This window comes from Monodelphis domestica, chromosome 2 (genome assembly GCF_027887165.1).
Source record: "Monodelphis domestica isolate mMonDom1 chromosome 2, mMonDom1.pri, whole genome shotgun sequence".
Lineage (NCBI taxonomy): Eukaryota > Metazoa > Chordata > Mammalia > Didelphimorphia > Didelphidae > Monodelphis > Monodelphis domestica.
The window spans coordinates 534,609,486-534,632,280 of NC_077228.1; the positions used below are offsets into that span (position 1 = coordinate 534,609,486).

Below are 22,795 nucleotides of genomic sequence, written 5' to 3' on the forward strand. Positions count from 1 at the left end.
GATTCACAGGGCATTGTTCTACTTACCTATGGAGACCAGGTTCTCATAGTTCTCCAACATCACATTCCTGTGCAGGGCCCTCTGGGCAGGATCCAGGTGTCTCCAGTCTTCCCAGGTGAACTCCACAGCCACATCCTTGAATGTCAAAGATTCCTGAATGGAACACATTCCTGCTTAATCAGGACAACTCCTCTAAACATATTCCTGTATTATCTACGTGGTCTCTGCCTCACTTGATACTGAACTCAGGAGCCAGTGTATAAGCTTCCTGAGTTTTTCCCAACAATGAACCCAAAAATATCATGTCATTTCAGTCTGTATAGAAAAGCCAAAGATCAGTTTGTAAGACAGGTTTTTTGTTGGGTAAGATAGAATTCAAGATCCCAATGGATCTGGATGTTTTTCCCTCTCAGAGTTGATTTCCCTGAGATTGAGGTTTAAGTAACCCCCCCCCCCCTCTTCCTCTCCTTCTTATAGGAGTTTTCTTCCCCTCCCCTTCCCATGTGAATCTTTGTGTGAGAACTTCCTAAGAAAAAATCCCCAGGGCCTGAGGGATTCAGCAGTGAATTCTATCAAACATTCAGAGAACAGTTAATCCCAATACTATACAAACTATTTGACATAATAAGCAAAGAGGGAGTTCTACCAAACTCCTTTTATGACACAAACATGGTACTGATTCCAAAGCCAGGCAGGTCAAAAACAGAGAAAGAAAACTATAGGCCAATCTCCCTAATGAATATAGATGCAAAAAATCTTAAATAGGATACTAGCAAAAAGACTCCAGCAAGTAATCAGAAGGATCATTCACCATGATCAAGTAGGATTTATACCAGGGATGCAGGGCTGGTTCAACATTAGGAAAACCATCCACATAATTGACTACATCAATAAGCAAACCAGCAAGAACCACATGATTATTTCAATAGACGCAGAAAAAGCATTTGATAAAATACAACACCCATTCCTATTAAAAACACTAGAAAGCATAGGAATAGAAAGGTCATTCCTAAAAATAATAAACAGTATATATCTAAAACCATCAGCTAATATCATCTGCAATGGGGATAAACTAGATGCATTCCCAATAAGATAAGGAGTGAAACAAGGATGCCCATTATCACCTCTACTATTTGACATTGTACTAGAAACACTAGCAGTAGCAATTAGAGAAGAAAAAGAAATTGAAGGCATCAAAATAGGCAAGGAGGAGACCAAGTTATCACTCTTTGCAGATGACATGATGGTCTACTTAAAGAATCCTAGAGATTCAACGAAAAAGCTAATTGAAATAATCAAAAACTTTAGCAAAGTTGCAGGATACAAAATAAACCCACATAAATCATCAGCTTTTCTATATATCTCCAACACAGCTCAGCAGCAAGAACTAGAAAGAGAAATCCCATTCAAAATCACCTTACACAAAATAAAATACCTAGGAATCTACCTCCCAAGACAAACACAGGAACTATATGAACACAGCTACAAAACACTCGCCACACAACTAAAACTAGACTTGAACAAATGGAAAAACATTAACTGCTTATGGATAGGACGAGCCAATATAATAAAAATGACCATCCTGCCCAAACTTATTTATCTATTTAGTGCCATACCCATTGAACTACCAAAATACTTCTTCACTGATTTAGAAAAAACCATAACAAAGTTCATTTGGAAGAACAAAAGATCAAGGATATCCAGGGAAATAATGAAAAAAAAATCACATATGATGGGGGCCTTGCAGTCCCTGACCTTAAACTATATTACAAAGCAGCAGTCATCAAAACAATTTGGTACTGGCTAAGAAACAGAAAGGAAGATCAGTGGAATAGACTGGGGGAAAGCGACCTCAGCAAGACAGTATACGATAAACCCAAAGATCCCAGCTTTTGGGACAAAAATCCACTATTCGATAAAAACTGCTGGGAAAATTGGAAGACAGTGTGGGAGAGACGAGGAATAGATCAACACCTCACACCCTACACCAAAATAAATTCAAAATGTGTGAGTGACTTAAATATAAAGAAGGAAACCATAAGGAAATTGGGTAAACACAGAATAGTATACGTGTCAGACCTTTGGGAGCGGAAAGGCTTTAAAACCAAGCAAGACATAGAAAGAATCACAAAATGTAAAATAATAATTTTAACTACATCAAAATAAAAAGCTTTTGTACAAACAAAACCAATGTAACTAAAATCAGAAGGGAAACAAATTGGGAAAAAATCTTCATAGAAACCTCTGACAAAGGTTTAATTACTCATATTTATAAAAAGCTAAATCAATTGTACAAAAAATCAAGCCATTCTCCAATTGATAAATGGGCAAGGGACATGGATAGGCAGTTCTCAGATAAAGAAATCAAAACTATTAACAAGCACATGAAGAAGTGTTCTACATCTCTTATAATCAAAGAGATGCAAATCAAAACAACTCTGAGGTATCACCTCACACCTAGCAGATTGGCTAACATAACAGCAAAGGAAAGTAATGAATGCTGGAGGGGATGTGGCAAAGTAGGGACATTAATTCATTGCTGGTGGAGTTGTGAACTGATCCAACCATTCTGGAAAGCAATTTGGAACTATGCCCAAAGGGCGACAAAAGAATATCTACCCTTTGACCCAGCCATAGCACTGCTGGGTCTGTACCCCAAAGAGATAATGGACAAAAAGACTTGTACAAAAATATTCATAGCTGCGCTCTTTGTGGTGGCCAAAAACTGGAAAACGAGGGGATGCCCATCAATTGGGGAATGGCTGAACAAACTGTGGTATATGTTGGTGATGGAGTACTATTGTGCTAAAAGGAATAATAAAGTGGAGGAGTTCCATGGAGACTGGAACAACCTCCAGGAAGTGATGCAGAGCGAGAGGAGGAGAACCAGGAGAACATTGTACACAGAGACTAATACACTGTGGTATAATCGAACGTAATGGACTTCTCCATTAATGGCGGTGTAATGTCCCTGAACAATTTGCAGGGATCTAGGAGAAAAAAACACTATTCATAAGCAAAGGATAAACTATGGGAGTGGAAACACCGAGGAAAAGCAACTGCCTGAATACAGAGGTTGAGGGGACATGACAGAGGATAGACTCTAAATGAACACTCTAATGCAAATACTATCAACAAAGCAATGGGTTCAAATCAAGAAAACATCTAATGCCCAGTGGACCTACGGGTCGGCTATGGGGGGTGGGGGGGAGGAAAAGAAAATGATCTATGTCTTTAATGAATAATGCTTGGAAATATCAAATAAAATATATTAAAAAAAAGAAAAAAGAAAAAAATTCTCAGACCCTACTTCAGAACACTTGGTTAAGACCATTCCCCATTTTAAACAATGAAGGGACTTAGTCAGGAATGTGAGAACTCTACTCCACCCCTACTTAAGCATACTTTAGGGGAAGATAAAGTTGTAAACTCTTTACTGAACAATGAAAAAAGTACTTAACTCATACTTACAGTGAAGCAAAAGCCTTAAGTCTATTTTTAGATCTAATACAAAAAGGTGCTAAGTACCTGTAAGAGGTCAGGCAACTTGTAGACTTGCAAGGGACAAAGAGGTGTGAAATTACTCAGAAGTTTTAGTCTACCCAGAGAAGTTGAGAACTAAAAAAGGTGTGAATTAAGAATGGTCAGTCCTGTGAAAACGTCTACTGTGATTGGTAGAGGTGATAATTTAGGGGAGGTGACATAGGAGATAATTCTCTTTAAAAGGAGAATCAGAAGGCCTCTGAAGGGGAATTCAGCCTTGGAAGCTGAAGTGGAGCTCAGGAACTAAACTGGTGGGTCTCTCTGAACACTAGAATCTTGCATGGGACAAATCTTGTGGTGAGTGGATAAAAGACTGACTGATCTCTCTCTTAAGGCTTAGGCCTGGGCTGGCCTAGCCCTTTTCTCATTATTGCCTCTTACTCTCTCTCTCCCTTTCATTAATTCCTTAATTTGTATTCATTAATATCTCTACAAAACCCAGCTGACATCGGTATAATTAATATTTGGGAATATTCCCACGGCGACCACCTTAATTTTGATTTAACTCAAGACACTGTCTTGAAACTATTTTCGCGGTCACAGTTTAAGGCAACCACTCTTTTTATCTGTCACACTTGTATTCCTGGAGCTACGTCATTTATGACACCTAGGCTGGTCACCTAGGTAACATCACCTAATGTAGGCTACATGACTCTGAACTTAATCCAGACATGACTCTACATTTGAACCAGATGTAAAAAAGAGAAGATAAGAGGGGTGAATAAGGAAGTGCTGTTTTTCACTGTCTCTGGTGTCTAGCTAAGGAAGATGCTACTGGATATCACACTAGAAGCATCCATATGAGAGCTAGATTAGACTATTTTATTCTATCTTTCTACATATTTCTCATCTTTTACCTATCCAAGTAATCCTAACAAACTTTATTAAATTATGAGGACCAGAGTCCTAATTTTACTATAACAAATGCAAAACGCCACAGGCTTTCACTGGCTGGCTAGCACTACACTAGATGAGCTTTTTCATATCTGGGGTATCTTGGAATAACAACTCATGAAAGCTGAAATCACTAGACCAAGATGTTCCATGGATTTGCATTCTTGTAGCAGTCTCTTTGAAAACCCTGATGGCTAGCCATGCACAGTGAGGCCATTATGAGACCATTATGGACCACCACCACTGTTCTCCAAAAAAAGACCTTGAATTGCCCCTAATTGCAATGCTAAGCTGGTTTTCTGATCAGAACTCATCCTGGGCTCATGGTATTATTCTTCTATCTAGAAGCTTCTCAAAGGTACTAATGGGCAACACTGTTTGGTCATTCACTAGCGTTCCAATGAGAGAATACCCACTTACCAGTGGAAGAAAGGAGAAGGTTATGTTTGAAGAAATTCTATCCTTACAAAGTTTGTTTTAGATCTAAACATTTTTTTAAAACCCTTTAGCTTCTGACTTAAAATCAATATTAAGTATCAGTTCCAAGACAGAAGAGCATTAAGGGCCAGGCAATTGGGGTTAAATGAATTGTCCAGGATACACAGTTAAGAAGGGTCGAACATCAGATATTAACACAGAACCACCTATCTCTATGTCTGACTATTGATCCATTGAGCCACCTAGCTGCTTATTCATTAACACTTTTAAAAAAGGAAAAATATAATGCACAAGTAACCTTCATGTAAATTTATCATTCAATACATTACTTGTAATGAGCCAATAGAAAAATGCACCTTTAAATATATTAACAATCAATTCATTTTGTTGATTGGTTGGGGAGCTAAAAACAAAGAATGAATGTCCATCTCTCAGTAAAAGAAGTTCAACAATTCACCTCCTATTTTTTCTCTCATCTATATATCAGCACGCTCAGTTTTCTACTTAAAAATGAGAATACAGATAGTGATTCAGTAGACAGAACACCAAGCAAGGTCAGGAAGACCTGAGTTCTAATTCCACCTCAGAACCTGGCTAGTACTCTGACCCTTGATGAGTCACAGCCTCAGCTTCTTCATCTGTAAAATGAACATCATAATAACCCCGAACTCCTCAGGTTTATATGATGATCAAATAAGATTTAGAAAATGCCTGACACAGAGTAGGTGCTGAGTAAAGGACAGCTATTAGTTTTTTCATTATTATTCTTATTTTGGCCATTCACTCCCTAATTCTACTCTTTCTTAATCTGTTAATGTCATCATGTGTCCATTCCCTTATTTCCTGTTGAACTAAATGGATTTTCATTCCAAAACACTGTCTTCTCCCAAGATCAGCTAAGAGTGTGGTTCATAACCTGCTGCTGCTTCTCAAACCATTTCTATATTTTTTATCTAGATTCTGAGCTTCCTGACAGCATGGCCTGCCCCTTCCCTTCTCTTTGTATGAAGTAGGTTATTGAGGGGACTTGGATCCCCACCACACTTCTATCCTCAGGATCAGACTATAGGAAGTGCTTAATCAATGCTACTGACTGATTGCCTAGACCCAGGATTGATCCCATCAAGACCATTAAACTACAAGGAGAGGTAGAAAATTTAATGCTCATGGAGCAACTGCTTTTCAACGACTCACCTATACCAGTGCCTGTCCCAGCTTCTCCCTCTTGATTCTGTACATCTTCTCTCTTCAACAGGAAGAGCAAATCTAGTTTGGAAATGGGAATCCCTGCAACATGGAGAGAATGAAGAGCTGAATTCAAAGAGCTATCTGAGAATTCAAAAGTTTTAAAATAAAATTTTTATGCATTTCTTCTGTTTTCAGAACACCTCAGTTTCTCATAATATTCCAAACTTTTCTCCCTATCGGACAATAATTCCTCATAAAAAAATTTTTTTAATGAAAAAGAGGAAGGTAAAAACATTTGGTAAAATCAGTCAGTATGTTAAAAAATCTGGCATCATATGCAGAGTAACAGAATTCTCAGTCTGCAGGCTACAAATGATCAGTCAAGAAGAAATGGAAAATCAGGCAGGTAAGGAAACAAAGAGGGACTCTACGTTGTAATCCAAGCCAAGATGGGTCAAAATTCCACATACATAAAGGCTAGCCATCCAAAGGTCTGTCATAATCTGGGCAATACACATTTCCGGACAATTAAAAAATTCCAAAGAAAATAAATACAAACTAAAACAATAAATCCACATGTACCATTAAAGGCTATCCTGCTGGTCAGCAATGCCTTCTGGTTCTGGATTTCTGTGCATTTCAAAGGCAGGTTTAGAAAGATCTTTTCTTTCTTTCCATTTAATTTCTCCTTAGCACTCTGAGCCCCAGGCTCTACACTCAGTTCTCTTGCTTCAACCAAAATGAGAGGGAAAATCTCTCAGACCAAATGTGCCCAGTCAAGCCCTGGCTACACTTTCTTTTTCTTTTAAAATTTAAACCTTATTTTATTTGGTCATTTCAAACATTATTCATTAGAAATGAAGATCATTTTTCTTTTCCTCCTCCCCTCCCAGCACACTTCCCATTGGCAATGCACGATTCCTCTGGGTGTCATATGTGTCCTCGATTCACACTCATTTCCATGTTATTCTCTTTTGCATTAAGGTGTTTGGTTAGGGTTGTTTCCCCATCATATCCCCTCCACCCCTTTAGTCAAGCTGTGGCCTTTCCTTGGTGTTTTTACACCGACCATTTGTCTTCTGCTTGAGGGTAGTGTTTTTTTCTCCTTATCCCTGCAGGTTGTTCAGGGACATTGCAATGAGACTAATGGAGAAGTCCATTACTTTCAATTATACTGCCGTGTACCTCTGTGTACAATGTTCTCCTGGCTCTGCTCCTCTCACTCTGCATGAATTCCTGGAACTCATTCCATTCTCTATGGAATTCCTCCAGTTTATTATTCCTTTCAGCACAATAGTATTTCATCACCAACACATACCACAATTTGTTCAGCCATTCCCCAATTGAAGGGCATCCCCTCATTTTCCAGTTTTTTGCCACCACAAAGGGCACAGCTATGAATATTCTTGTACAAGTCTTTTTCCTTATTATCTCTTTGGGGTACAAAACCAGCAGTGCTATGGCTGGATCTGTGAATTTTAAAAGTCTCCATCTTGGTCTAGCACCCAAAAATTGTGCACACCCACACTACATGGGCATGTGCTAGTCAATGACAAATCAGAAATAACTAACTGCCCACCTGGGCTGTCCTAAGCCAAGCTAGAGACAACCATTGGCATTTGTGAGACACAGGAAGTGAGGTAGGGAACAGCCTCTGGAATTCGCTCACTTCCTGTGGAGAGAGCGAGACGGGAGTTGGAGTGAGGAGCTTGGACAGGGAGGACGCCCGCAGACAGCTTTCCTTCAGATCACTCACGTGAGTTACGGACTGATTCTTTCCACCTTGGCCCTTTGGGCCTAAACTCCCTCTGCCTTGGTCAGAGGTTGAGTAGCCTCTTTCCCTTTTCTCTTCTCTCCTTCTCTCCCTCTCCTTTCCCTACTCCCAGTGTGATTAAACCTCCATAAACTTCATTCTGACTTGAGTGTTTCATTTTAGGAATTTCATAAGTAAATTCCTTGGCGGCCATTGTTCAATATTAAAAAAATCCTGTAGCACAATTTTAACCAATTACAGTGCTCATAACCTCTCCCAGAAGCCTAAAATTTCTACCATTACAGATCAAAGTGCAGACAGTCTTTTATTGCCCTTTGGGCATAGTTCCAAATTGCCCTCCAGAATGGTTGGATCAATTCACAACTCCACTATCAATGAATTAGTGTCCCTATTTTGCCACATCCCCTCCAACATTCATTACTTTCCTTTGCTGTCATGTTAGCCAATCTACTAGGTGTGAGGAAATACCTCAAAGTTGTTTTGATTTGCACCTCTCTGATTATGAGAGAGATTTAGAACACTTTTTCATGTGCTTATTGTTTTGATTTCTTTGGCTGAAAATTGTCTATTCATGTAGCTTGTCCATTAATCAATTGGAGAATGGCTTGATTTTTTGTACATTTGATTTAGCTCTTCATAAATTTGGGGGATTAGACCTTTGTCAGAGGTTTTGTTATGAAGATTGTTTTCCAATTTGTTCCTTTCCTCTTAATTTTAGTTTCATTGGGCTTTTTGTAGAAAAACTTTTGAATTTGATGTAATCAAAATTATTCATTTCATATTTCGTGACTCTTTCTATGTCTTGCTTATTTTTAAAGTCTTTCCCTTCCCAAAGGTCTGACATGTATTCTATTCTGTGTTCACCTAATTTACTTATAGTTTCCTTCTTTATATTCAACTCATTCTGCCATTCTGAGTTTTTCTTGGTGTAGGGTGTGAGGTGTTGATTCAAACCTACTCTCTACCATACTGCCTTCCAGTTTTCGTCAAATTGTGGGATTTTGTCCTAGAAGCTGGGGTCTTTGGGGTTTGTCATAGACTGTCTTGCTGAGGTCACTTACCCCAAGTCTATTCCATTGATCCTCCTTTCTGTCTCTTAGCCAGTACCAAATTGTTTTGATAACTACTGCTTTATAATATAGTTTGAGACCTGGGACTGAAAGGCCGCGTTCCTTTGTATTTTTTTTTCATTATTTTCCTGGATATCCTTGATCCTTTGTTCTTCCAAATGAATTTCGTTATGGTTTTTTCTAAATCAGTAAAAAAATTTTTTGGAAGTTCAATGGGTATGGCATTAATAGATAGATAAGTTTGAGTAGGATGGTCATTTTTATTATATTGGCTCATCCTACCCATGAGCAGTTAATGTTTTTCCAATTCCTCGGGTCTACTTTTAGTTGTGTGGAGTGTTTTGTAGTTATGTTCATATAGTTCCCGTGTTTGTCTCGGGAGATAGATGCCCAAGTATTTTATTTTGTCTACAGTGATTTTCAATGGGATTTCTCTTTCTAATTCTTGCTGTTGATATATGTTGGAAATATGTAGAAATACTGATGACTTATGTGGCTTTATTTTGTATCCTGCAACTTTGCTAAAGTTGTTAATTATTTTGACTAGCTTCTTTTTTATTGATTCTCTTGGACTCTTTAAGTACACCATCATATCATCCACAAAGAGGAATGACTTGGCCTGTTTTAATGCCTTCAATTTCTTTTTCTTCTCTAATTACTATTGCTAATGCTTCTGGTACAATGTTAAAGTACAGTTGGAAGCCTTAAAAAAGAAGAGCAGACCACACTGAAAAGGAAAACCAGTCCGTAAATACCAGAATTAAGTAACATCAAAACAGCAAGAATTAATAAAGCAAAGTCAAAAAAATTAATGAACTAGAAGAAAGCATAAAATATCTCATTGACCAGGTGACAGACCAGGAAAACAGAGGAAGGAGAGACAATTTGAAAATCACTGCTTTACCTGAATAACGAGAGATTAACAAAACCCTTGATGCCATACTACAAGAAATCATCGAAGAGAATTCCCCTGATGTTCTCAAACAAGGGGGCAAAATATAAATCGAAAGAGTTCATAGAACACCCCCTCTATACTAAATCCACAAAAGAAACCCCCAGGAATGTAATCGACAAATTCAAGAGCTTCCAATCTAAGGAGAAAATCTTACAAGAAGTTAGAAAAAAAAAATTCAGGTAGAGAGGAGCTCCAATGAAGATCACACAAGGCCTAGCAGCGGCTACGCTACAAAATTCTAAAGCCTGGAAGACGATATTCAGAAAGGCAAGAGAACTGGGTCTTCAACCAAGAATCAGCTACCTATCAAAACTGACTTGATACTTCCAAAGGATAGTACAGGCATTCTACACAATAGAAGATTTAGAAATATTTGTAAAGAAAAGACCAGAACTCAGTGAAAAGTTTGACAACAAAACACAAAGAGCAAGAGAAACATGAAAAGGTAATATGAAAGAAATGGAAAACGAGAAGAGTTTTTTTTTTCTTTTATTCAAACTCTCATCTATAAGACCCATAATTAGATTGTGACAAGGAAATCCCTTGAAAAGACTGATATAAATTAATTTAAGGTAGCCAAGGAATTCAGCTATGTAATTCCTAAATGAAAACTCAAATCAGCAGTCAACCTTTTATGGAGTTTTTAATTACAAACAGGAGGAAGAAAGGTATTGAGAGAGAGAGAGAGAGAGAGAGAGAGAGAGAGAGAGAGAGAGAGAGAGAGAGAGAGAGAGAGAGAGAGAAAGAGAAAGGGGAGAGAAAGGAATAGGGCTTAAATACCCCCTCAGTTTAGGCTGGGCCAAAAGGCCCAAGCCCTTAGATAGCTGAAGTAAAGAAAAAAGATCAGTCCCTATCACTCACGTGACCAAAATGGAGAAACAGTCTCAGGGGCCTCCACCTCCAGCTTCCTTCAGAGCAAGCTTCTCAGAGCACAACCTCTCAGAGCAAAACCTCTCCAACCTCCCCAGTCCTCAGACCCCGCTATCTTTAAGGAAACCATCCAAGTTCCCTCCCCTCAGTTCTCACATCTACCAATCACTGTCCATGTCTTCCCTATGCCAATGGTGGCTCTAGCTTAACCCAGGACCGCCCAGAGGTCTGTGGCTTTGCACATGTCTGTTGAAGGTCATATTATCAAATAATTAAATCTTGATCCTTTGCTGCAGCCCTTCTTAAATCCTGTTACCCTGAGTAGGGTAGAGATTGGAAGGTTCTGTCATTCCAAGTATCACTATTGTATAAATTCTAAAATCAATCATGACTCAAAGAACTTCCTGTTCTATGCTTAAGCATAGGTCAAAGCACTTTCCATTGTTCAGCAAAAGGTTTCTGTCCTAAAGTAATCTTAAGTAGGGAGGAGAAAGATCCTCCCGTGCCAAGGGCGTTCACATTCCAATAGAGATCTTACTATCAGTAGGAAATTTTTTCCAAGTATGAAATTTTCCAATGGTGAAATTTCCAACTTTCATAAGTCTAAGAAATTTTAAGGTTCACAAGTTCAAATTATATATACTAACATATGGGGGAAATAGTCACTTTTAATACAATTGGGACCTTCTTTTACCCCTTTAAATTTGTGGGGTGTTGTGGGGGAGTAATTTCAGGTAAACTCACCAATCTGTAGCCTTGGGAAGACATCTTAAGCTTGGAGAATTTGGGTAGGAACAGTAGAGACCCACTAACCCAAGTCTTTCTTGGTGGGTGAGCCAATGGCGAAAATTCATCCAGGTACTAGCTTCCTATTTTTTAAAGGGGGAATAGTACCATGAGGAGTGGGATGGAGCATCTAGGGAAGGTCCACAGCTCATCATCCTATCAGGGGTAACCATAATATAATACCAGAAATGATCTAACCTATAAAGTCACTGAGGCAGAGCTCTGAGTCAATTACTATTTATTAAATGGACCTGGCCACTATCTGAGATCACTTCATGTTCAGAGTCAAGGTTTATAATCTATAAATCCCAGAGAGTTCAGATGGGACAGTACTAAGTACAGAATCTCCTTGGGGGTCCCACTGTCACTTTGAGGTTCATAGAGTAAAGGTCTAGTAGATCTCCACCTCTATTGTTGAGTAATAGACTTACAAATGTATGTTAAGAGAAGACAGAATCCCCAAATGTTGGCCAACAGACTCCTAACAAGGGGACATTTTACATTTTGCAGGGACCTTCCAACCCATTAGAAGATTTCTATCCTACAGTACTAAGACCATCCAGGCTGGAGGTCTGGGAGTCTTCCTTGCCCACTTATAATGAATTGTGTTACACATATTGGGATTAGTTGATTATCCTTAACTGACTCAATGTACAATAATATATTTTAATACACAAGAAATAATCAGCCACCTTATGGAATGTCTTTAAACTGGATTATACTGACTAGGGGTAAAATCATGGATTTAGGAGGGGTAAAGGGCTACTCAAATAGGGTGGGAGTCCAATTACTGCTCATTGTACCCATCTAGCAAGAAATGGATGGAGCCAGTAGAACCACATACAGTCTATATTATTCATACTCAGTGCTTCCAGTAGTGTCAATAGGAAGACTGACACAAGAAGATCTCTGAGCAATTTTATCAAACAGTGGCTGTCTCAGACCTCCCTCTTCCCCAGAGGATCAGAACTTGACTCCCAGGGTAGGTTACCCCCACTGAGAGATGTGCCCATGAGACTGAATTCACTGTCTCTGGTTTGGTTTGTTTGTCACCAAAAGGATTCAATCTGGAAGGAGAAAGTTGTTTATCTCCTTTTAGGCATGAAGAAAAAAAATCAATCAAATATCAAAGGGAAAGTAGATGGAAAGGCCTAGAGCACAAGATTACATGAGATCATTTGTAGTAGTCTTCCCAATAAGGATAATTGATGGGGAAAAGGCAGAGCCAACATTCCCTTTGCTTTTTACCAGAAAACAACTCTTGCTAAAGAACCTTGTTAATGTTATCACTGGGGGAAGATGGAAGCTTGGATCTATTTCTGATACCTTTAGAAAGCCCCTGCTTAGACTTGCCTCATTTCTGAGATATCATATGGAAAACTCAACCTGTGAAATTCAGGAGGGAGCTCTGCAGCCAGCCCGACTCTACGATGATGCTGTTGAGGTTTGGCATGCCTTTGTGGACATCTTCTCCATGAAGCATATTTAGAACCTGTGGTAAAACCAGATTGCTTTGTTGGAAACTCTCTTGTCCTATGTAGCTTCAAGACAGGACTTGTTTATGGCTCTGGGTCAAGATTTGTTGCTTAATCAGCACCTACAACTCATGCTGACCCGAGAATCCTTTCAGGAGCTCCACAGATTGAAATAAGGAAATTTCTGAGCTAGACCTTTTAGCAGACTATGAGCTGAAGATCATGGAAGCTCCTTTGCTAGGCCCCTGAAGTCTCATGGTATGAGGCACCAAGCAGTCTCTATTTCTCATCTTCCTAAATTGAAGTGGTAATCATACTCATGATTCCATCGGGAAAAAGAAAGGGATTCAGATTGAATTATGTAAACCTTAGCATTGGATTATTTCCAAATAAGACAAAACCATTGCTCTTACTTGTGCGCTCCCCCACCATTAGGCACAGCCTGGGACCATGTCTGATCAATGTGCTGAGGCCCCACGTCCAGGGCCAGTGGAGGGTCCTGCAATCTTCCTTTAATGAGCAGCCTCACCCCAGTGTCATCAGTAGAGCAAAAGTTCCCAAAGGTATGGCTGGGGTCCACACAGCTGCCCCCAAGGACTGTTGTTTACTGACTTGGCAGTGCCTGAGGGGAAATAAGGGTTGACTTTTGACTGAGGACTTTACTAAGCCGGTAACAGTCATAAGATTTCTCTATAGTGTGACTTCTCTGATGTACAGTAAGACTATACTTCTGTGTAAAAGCCTTTCCACATAGATTACATTCATAAGGTTTCTCTCCAGTATGGATTCTCTGATGTACAGTAAGCTTGCCCCTTTGTATAAAAGTCTTTCCACAGAGATTACATTCAAAAGGTTTCTCTCCAGAGTGGATTCTCTGATGTACATTAAGATGAGACTCGTATGTAAAAGCCTTTCCACACTGATTACATTCATAAGGTTTCTCTCCAGTGTTGATGCTCTGATGTACAGTAAGACCAGACTTCTGTGAAAAAGCCTTTCCACACAGATTACATTCATAAGGTTTCTCTCCAGTGTGGATTCTCTGATGTACAGCAAGACGAGACTCGTATGTAAAAGCCTTTCCACACTGATTACATTCATAAGGTTTCTCTCCAGTGTGGATTCTCTGATGTACAGTAAGATGAGACTTCTGTGAAAAAGCCTTTCCACACAGATTACATTCAAAAGGTTTCTCTCCAGTATGAATTCTCTGATGTTTAACCAAACTCTTTCTACATCTGAATGCCTTTCCACAGTGATTACATTCATAAGGTTTCTCTCCAGTGTGCATTCTCTTATGTACAGTAAGAGCGGACCTATTTGTGAAAGCCTTTCCACATTGATTACATTTATATGGTTTCTCTCCAGTATGGATTCTCTGATGTATTATGAGACCGTCCCTACCTCTGAAAGCCTTTCCACACTGATTACATTCAAAAGGTTTCTCTCCAGTGTGGATTCTCTGATGTTCAGTAAAACTGCTCCTCCTTATAAAAGCCTTTCCACACTGATTACATTTAAAAGGTTTCTCTCCATTGTGGATTCTCTGATGTTTAGTAAGATAAGCTCTCTTTGCAAATGTTTTACCACACTGATTACATTCGTAAGGCTTCCCTCCAGTATGGATTTTCTGATGTACATCAAAGTTTTCCCTCCAAATGGAATCAATGGCACCATCACCAATGCATCTTTGCTTCTGAGTTTCTTCCCCAGAAAGGCTTAACTCTGCAGTCATCTCTTTCATTTCAAGTCTGATCTTTCTTTCTGAAAGAAACAAACAACACACCCATAGTCAAATCAACATCTATATATCCCCTTTCCTACACTGCAGAATAAAAACTGATTTTCATTCTATTTCCCCAAAGAGAAAAGTCTACAAACATAAATGGGCAGAATCAATCATTCCAACATGCCATTAGCTCAGAACTAAAGGAAGACTTCACTGATAAAGACTTTTACTCATATTCATATTAGATCCTCACAAGAAACTTGGAGCACAGGCAGGGGAAGCACTCTCATTGCATTCACAGCTCAGGCCATGAGCTCAGAGTGTTTGAGTGACTTGAACAAAATCCTAAAAGCTGAGACTAGAACTCAAACTCCGTAACGTTGTCTCTACATTCAGTCTTTCTTTTTCACTTTGACTGTCTGTACTCTCAGTCCTCTCTTCACAGATAATTATACTACTTGGTGCATATATACAGAAGATTTATATTATTTCATGATGTATCATCTGTAAGCATAATATAATTTTCTTTTTTCTTTCTTCTTTTTTTCCCTTTAAACACTTACCTTCCATCTTGGAATCAATACTGTGTATTGGTTCCAAGGCAGAAGAGCAGTAAAGGCTTGACAATTGGGGTCAAGTAACTTTCCCAGGGACACACAGCTAGGAAGTGTCTGAGTCCAGATTTGAACCTAGGACCTCCTGCCTCCTGGCCTGGCTCTCAATCCACTAAGTCACCCAGCTGCCCTGCATACTATAATTTTCTAAGGGATCATGTTCAATCGCATCTTTTCTGTTACAGTAACTGAGATGAATGCCAACACTATTTTATTCCATTGACCAGAGCCATAAGGAATTTACTTTTTTGGAATAGTCATTACTTATTTCTTTTTTAAAAATTTATCCTTAAATGACACTGATCACCAAAATAAAAATAGATTCCTTAAAATAAATAGCATTTTAAAAAATGAAAGATATTACGGGGCATCTGGGTGGTTCAGTGGATAAAGAGCCAGGTCTAGGGATGGGAGACCCTGAGTTCAAATCTCACCTCCAAACACTTCCTAGCTTTGTAAGCCCTGGGCAAGTCACTCAGCTCCATCGCCAAAAATTCCCACTCTTCTGATTTATTGGTTTTATGACAGAAGGTAAGAGATTAAAAAAAAAAAAACGCATCGCATTTTCTGTATCTGAAAATGTGTCTCATACAGAAACTTGACTCCATCACCATTTTGGAAGGAAGAGCATAGCCTGCTTCATTCTTAGTCCTCTTGCAGCTTTTCCCATTTAGTGGGAACCCCTTGGAGGTGCCCACACTGACCAAAGAGATGTGAGCTAAAATTGTGTGAATGGCACCTCAAACAGTAAAGAGTTGGCTAGTTTCGTTGGGAAGCTATTTTTCCTCTCAGATAAGCATGTGCTTCTTTCAACTTTAATAAATTTCTTTCTGCAGTGATTCCAAGCATTATGGTAGACTATATGTTTTGGGGGTTCATGTAGTGATTAGATTAATCCCTGACTGCTTCTGACTTTGGGCACCATGTCCTTTCTGTTACCCAATTGCACATCAAATTCTTTCCAAACTTCTGGGAAGGTTGAATATTTATGTGTGTGAAGATCATTAAAACTCTCTCCTAGGGTCGTGCCCAAGACCCTGCATTCCTAGAGGTACCTCAAGGAAGAGAATCTTTAAATGTTTAGGCTCCTTATGCAGAACGAGTCATTGGGGGAGATGTGTCATGTTCAATCTCCTAGAACACCCAAGTGAGGAGATTTAATATGCTGGTCTCCCAAAGAATCAAAGGGGAGATTGTGAAAAGGAAATATGCCCTTCCCCCTTTCCACTACATGTACCTCCCATGGAACCTGGAAGCAAGGACTATGTGATGGAAATCATGGAGTAGATAAGGTGATGAGGATAGAATGGCAGCTGGAAAAAGACAGCAATGGAGTCAAGAATATCAAGAGACACATGGCTGGGCAATCTTCCCCTGCAAAGCACCACTGGGAGCCACAGGCAAATTAGAAAGAATGGCTAGCTCTGGAGATGTCATGTGTGAGAGTTAGTGAAGAATAAATAGGAGAATAAATTTGATAAAGTGAGGTATAAGTGAATTTTGGCCTCTTCTCTTCCATGTTTGTTGCTAACCAGACCTGCCTGTGAGGGTGGTTAGGGGCCCTCTAGGAGGCTATAGAATAGCCACCTAAATGAAGCAATAAGGAAAGTACCTTTATATTTCTCACTCTTATTTTTCCATCTTTCTTTTTCCCCCTACTATCTTTGATTAATATAAATATTAATTTATGTCTAGTCTCCTAATTTTAATTATTACATTTTTGGCAAACATGAAGGGACCAGATGTTATGAAATTACTTCAAACTATTTTAATGGGTTAATGGGTGGTGAAAGGAACATGATCCTTTCCATTGTGAATGGGTCTCAAAATGATGATGCAGTATGTTGGCCCCTAGAAAACCTGAAATGGAATTTTAATTCAACCAAAGATTACATCCATCTATGTGAGACTAGAAATGCATTATTAAAGGGAATGAAAGCTTGCTCTGACAGGCCAAGTAATTGGAGTAAATTCGATGACCTCAGACAGGGAGAGAATAAGAGACCATATGGGTTTTATGACAGTTCTATGACAGGTGAACTAGGTTCTAGGTATCTTGGAATGGATGTCTCCAGGGTGATAGATGCCAGACTCATAAGGATTCATTTTGGAAAATATCATTCCTGAGATATTAAGGGCTATTTTAAGAACAATTACCCAGACTGGCCCATCATGGACATAGAAAAGCTAAAGAGGACAAAAGCATATGTCTTTGAGGGCTGTGAAAAATGAAACAGAGAGAAAGCTGAAAAAAAGGGACTGGAGAGATTATGAAAGGAAAAAACTAAGTAAGAGGTAAAATTAAAGAAGGAAAAATATGAATTATAAAAACAAATGAAAGAAAGAGCTGAAAGACAGACAGAGGTCACAGCTCCTTTAAAAGAATCCATAAAGCAACCAATGCCATGTTATTTTTGTGGGAAAGAAGGTCATGAAGCTATGAGTTGTAGAATGAGGAACAGAAGCTGGAGAAATGGTAATAATAATATTAATAACAATAATAATAGATCCTCCAATAGGTTCAATGATTATAATGGGATAAATTATAACTCGGTTCTTCATAATACTCCTCAAGGAATCTGTAATGATTGTGGGGCATCAGAGAGAAATGGTCAGAATGACTAAAGTGATGGCCACAGGTATGTCCAAAGGAATCAAGATGTATGATAATACTCGGGAAGGGAAGGGACCTCAAGGAGTCTGGAAGTAAATTTTAAGCCTGTTCAGACCTCACTGTTCCACTCTCCACAATGTAACACAATCTTAAATACAGATCTACACCCAGAAGACAAGGTGTAAATAAAGTACTGCTAACCACTGCAACAGCAACCTAAATCAGAAAAAAGGACTCTTGGATACATTCCTTCCATGTAAAAAGGCTACTCTCTACTGACACTGAGTGACATCCCGTCACATATAATGGATTTGCTGCTTTTTCTTTAGTTTTATTTTTCTTTTAAGTTTACATATTAATCTAATGTTACCTTCAGTTAATATGTTTGGGTTAAAGGCTATGTGTTTTTACACTGTCCTTATTTGTATACCCTTCCTATGATTGGACTAGGGATAATGGCATTATAAAAGTCTATAGACAAGTTGGACAAAGTCTTTTCCATGGCAACGCTATTGGTCCCTATGGATGCTGGGTCTGCCACTGGATCCATCAGAACTCTGTTTTCTCATGGGCAACAATTTCAGTCCACAGAAATGAGACGAGACCAGAGTTTGCACCATTGGTAAAAAAGGCTTAAATATCCTTTTGCTCCTTTTTGCTTTGTTAACTATTACATAGATGATGATGGATGGACTCCATCAACATGGTTACAACCTGTACCAGTAACCTTTGAGGAATTTAAGGAACTGAAAACATCAGTTGATTTGAATCAGTCTTCAGAAGTATTTTTTAGATATCTAGGACCACCATTACCTCTGACTGATCATTTGCCTACCTTTGACATGTGTGTGACAAGAGACATGGGCCCGTTACGTAACAGTAAGTATATGGGTGACAAAGTGAAGTGTAACCTCACCATTCCATTCCTACCTCCACATTCATGTGTGCTAGAGCAAAGCTTAGAAATGTGATGGACGGGACACATGAATACATGTTTTTATGACTATTATGGTCTTATCTCGGTGGAGGATTTCCCATGGGGTTTGGTGGGCCCCGGACAGTTTTAGGTTGGTAATTCTTCAGCATATTCTACTCTTCCTGAGATGGTATGGTACTTGTGGTTAGGCTTATGTTATTCCATCTCTCTCAGTGCACAATCACTATATTGGCCAGGTAGACAAGTCCATGGTCAGAAATCTGGGGTCATGGTGGCATTCTAGATCCAAGAGGCCAAGGTCAAATTCAGCAGCATCCTCATCAACAGTACAGAGGTTTTTCTGCCCACTCCTGCCAATCTTTGGAATGATGGCAATAATAGATTCTTTTAGAAACATCTCAGGTGAGGTTGAAAGATTGGCTCAAGACACAGCTCAAGCAATCTCTCAAACTATGGAGGTCATCTCTTTCCTACAAGAAGAGACTGACTCCTTAGCAAAAACAGTTCTACAAAATCAGCTGGCCCTTGACATGGTTACAATTGCATCAGGAGGTACATGTGCAAAATTTTGTTGTTCTTCTGTAAAGAGATCTGGAGAAATTGTGAAAAACATCCATGAGCCTGAAAGGATTTTAAAAGTCACACAAGTTGCTGTAGAGACTCATGGCTGCAGGGTACTGGTTTATTTGCTACTATAAGAAAATGGACTCATAATTTTGGGAATTGCGGTACTTTTAAAAATTTGTATTAGCTGTATTACTACTGTTTATAACAAGTTTTACCTCCGGAAAACATTATGTACGCACACTATGAATCATGGCCAAGTTAGAGAAGAAATTGAGCTGGCTTTTCAGGGAGGAATCTTTGTATTATGCCTCTGTTTGACTAACCCATTGTCACATAGCATGTGAAAGATGAGTTTCTGGTTGTTTTTTTATTTAATTTTCTCTAGATTTCCAATGGGAAATTTGATTTTTTTTCTTATTTTTTTTACTTGAGTATATGGAATCAGTGTTAATGTTTTTGATTTTGAAAGATAAGTTTGCAATACCTATTAGCCCTGATACTAATGTATACCCAAAAGATTTAGACTATGAAAACTTGGAATCGAGTGTTATTATAGGACTCTAATTAATATTTGTATCAGATTCCAGAAGAAGGGATTACTAAAGAGCTACTGAACATTGCAAAGAAGCACAAGGTCAAGGAGACCAAGAATACCTGTGGGATTGATAAGGATCTGTGCCAAGACAGAGGACTTGTATTGGGGATTGAGGAAGTAGTTGCAAATTCAGACACTGGACTTCCTTGTGCCAGGTTTCAACAAGTATATTATGAATCTTAAATTTACTTAGACTCTACTTTAGAAGATTTGGTTAAGCTATTCCCCTATTATAACAATGGAGATCCTTGATCAGGAATGTATTGGGAACTTTTAAAATTACTCCACCCTACTCAGACAGTGCCTTAGGGGAAGATAAAGTTGTAAACTGCTTATTGAACAATGAAAGTCCCCAACTCATACCTTATAGTAAAGCTGGAACCTTAAGCTAGGTCTATTTTTAGATCTAATACAAAAGGGTGTTAAGTACCTGTAAAGGTTAAATTAGTACCTAAAAGGTCAAGCAACTTACAAAAGGCAAGCTTAACAAAGATTTAATCTAACCAGAGAAGGTGAAAACCAAAGAAGGTGAAAACTAAGAATGGGCAGTCCTGGGAAAAAGCGTCTACTGTGATTGGTAGATGTGAAAATTTAGGAGAAGAGACATAAGAGAAAATTTAATTAAAAGGAAGGGGTAAGAAGGAAAAAATTTGAATGGAGTTCGCGATTGAATTCAGTTTGGAGAGAAATTTCAGTTGAGAGTGGAAGAACCCAACTTGAAGACGATCTTGTGGTGAGTGATAAAAATTCACTTGCTCTCCCTTTGTGTGTGTGTGTCTATGTCTCTCTCTCTCTCTCAATTCCTTCATTCTTTATTAATTAAACCTTCCATAAATCCCAGCTGATTTGGGTATTTCATATTTAGGAATTTCCCATGGCGACCACTTATTTTAGATTTTAAGACAAAACACTAAAAAGTATCCTTTTCTGTTTGGGCCAAAATCTTTACAGTCCTGGCCTTTACAGTTTTTTACATTTACAATCTTCTTTTGGTTTTCATTCTGGCTCCCCTCTCCCTGAGAATGAACGTAAAATCAGATCAGGGAATTATACTTCCCATTTACCTCACACTTTGTCCCCTCATCTAATTATACTATGGCAATTTTCCTTAGTCCCAGATGCCAGTGGGTAAGTGCAATATTGCTGCAATTGTCCTGCATGTTTATAGGATATAAGCTACTTCAATTGGGCCTTGCTGGTGATTCATGGACCCGTTATGGTTGATTTTTGCTCGTAATTTTATACAGATAGGATATTGATATGTATTTTTATCTAGATTTTTTTTTATTCTTCCTTTGGTTTTGGGGTTTTGAGGTTGTTTTGCTTTATTTTAGGAATTGCTTCATATACCTCATAGCTCAGCTATGTATCCCATGGTGATTCTGGTGTTGGTCACCACCTTCCTAAGGGGGAGATTGCATAATTATGCTAAAACCCAAGGTTCAAGATCTTTTAAAGTTATTTTTAAGAATCAAGAAAGTGAATCTTCTGGAAAAGATGTCATAAGGATGCCTACAGAAACCACATACTACATCAAGAGATCCAAAATGAAGTCTGGGATATAATGAACTAAACTGAACGGGGTTGAACCTATCATTTATTCTGAATGTAAATTCTAATGCAAAAGGGGAGTGCCCCCTAATCGGCTTTTTGTCAATGTGTCTATCAATCCTTTTTTGTTTTCTCTCTTTTTTCATTCTTTCCCTTGTATCACCCAAATTGTTGTAATTCCCTCTTTGTAAGGTACTATATTTTAGATATCTCTAGTACACATGCGGAATGATTCATTGGGGAGACCTGATATGTGTAAACCTTAAAATTTCTTAGACTTATAAATGTTGGAAATTTCACCATTGGGAAATTTCATACTTGAAAAAATTTCCTATTGATAGTGGAAACTATTGGAATGTGAACCCCATTGGCATGGGAGGTTCCTCCTCCTCCCTTCTTAAGATTACTTTAGGACAGAAACCTTTTGCTGAACAATGGAAAGGGCTTTGACCTATGCTTAAGCATAGAATAGGAATTTCTTTGAGTCATGATTGATTTTAGAATTGATACAATAGAGATACTTGGAATGACAGAACCAGGTCTTGGAAGTTACAATCTCCACCCTACTCAGTCCTAACGGGATTTAGGAAGGGCTGCAGCATAGATCAAAATTTAATTATTCCAATCTCTACCCTACTCAGGGTAACAGGATTTAGGAAGGGCTGTAGCAAAGGATCAAGATTTAATTATTGAGAATATAACCTTCAACAGACATGTGCAAAGCCACAGACCTCTGGGCGGTCCTGGGTTAAGCTAGAGCCACCATTGGCACAGGGAAGACATGGACAGTGATTGGTAGATGTGAGAACTGAGGGGAGGGAACTTGGATGGTTTCCTTAAAGAGAGAGGGGTCTGAGGACTGGAGGTGGTTGGTTGGAGAGGTGGTGCTTTGAGGGTCAGCTCTGAAGGAAGCTGGAGGTGGAAGCCCCTGAGACTGTTTCTCCATTTTGGTCACGTGAGTAATAGGGACTGATCTCCTTTCTTTGCCCCAGCTATCTAAGGGCTTGGGCCTTTTGGCCCAGCCTAAACAGAAGGGGTATTTAAGCCCTATTCCCTTCTCTCCCCTTTCTCTCTCCCTCTCTCTCTCTATCTCTAATACCTTTCTTCATCCTGTTTGTAATTAAACTCCATAAAAGGTTGACTGCTGACTTGAGTTTTCATTTAGGAATTACATAGCTGAATTCCTTGGCGACCT

At 38.9% G+C, this 22,795-nt stretch overlaps 2 protein-coding genes across 2 annotated transcripts in view; both read right to left on the reverse strand.

Moving 5' to 3' along the window:
* The window catches only part of LOC103101411 (zinc finger protein with KRAB and SCAN domains 1-like), a 28,357-nt gene extending 15,348 nt beyond the window's left edge, over nt 1–13,009 (reverse strand). The window contains exons 1-2 of the mRNA XM_056814465.1: nt 12,905–13,009; nt 6,070–6,162 (exon numbers count right to left, since the gene is read on the reverse strand). Of these exons, the coding sequence (XP_056670443.1) occupies nt 6,070–6,162; nt 12,905–13,001 (190 nt within the window). The 5' untranslated portion in view covers nt 13,002–13,009. The remainder of the gene's footprint in view (nt 1–6,069; nt 6,163–12,904) is intronic.
* The window catches only part of LOC103106414 (zinc finger protein 585A-like), an 83,505-nt gene continuing 71,258 nt past the window's right edge, over nt 10,549–22,795 (reverse strand). Inside the window, exon 8 of the mRNA XM_056814468.1 lies at nt 10,549–14,628. Within this exon, the coding sequence (XP_056670446.1) occupies nt 13,598–14,628 (1,031 nt within the window). The 3' untranslated portion in view covers nt 10,549–13,597. The remainder of the gene's footprint in view (nt 14,629–22,795) is intronic.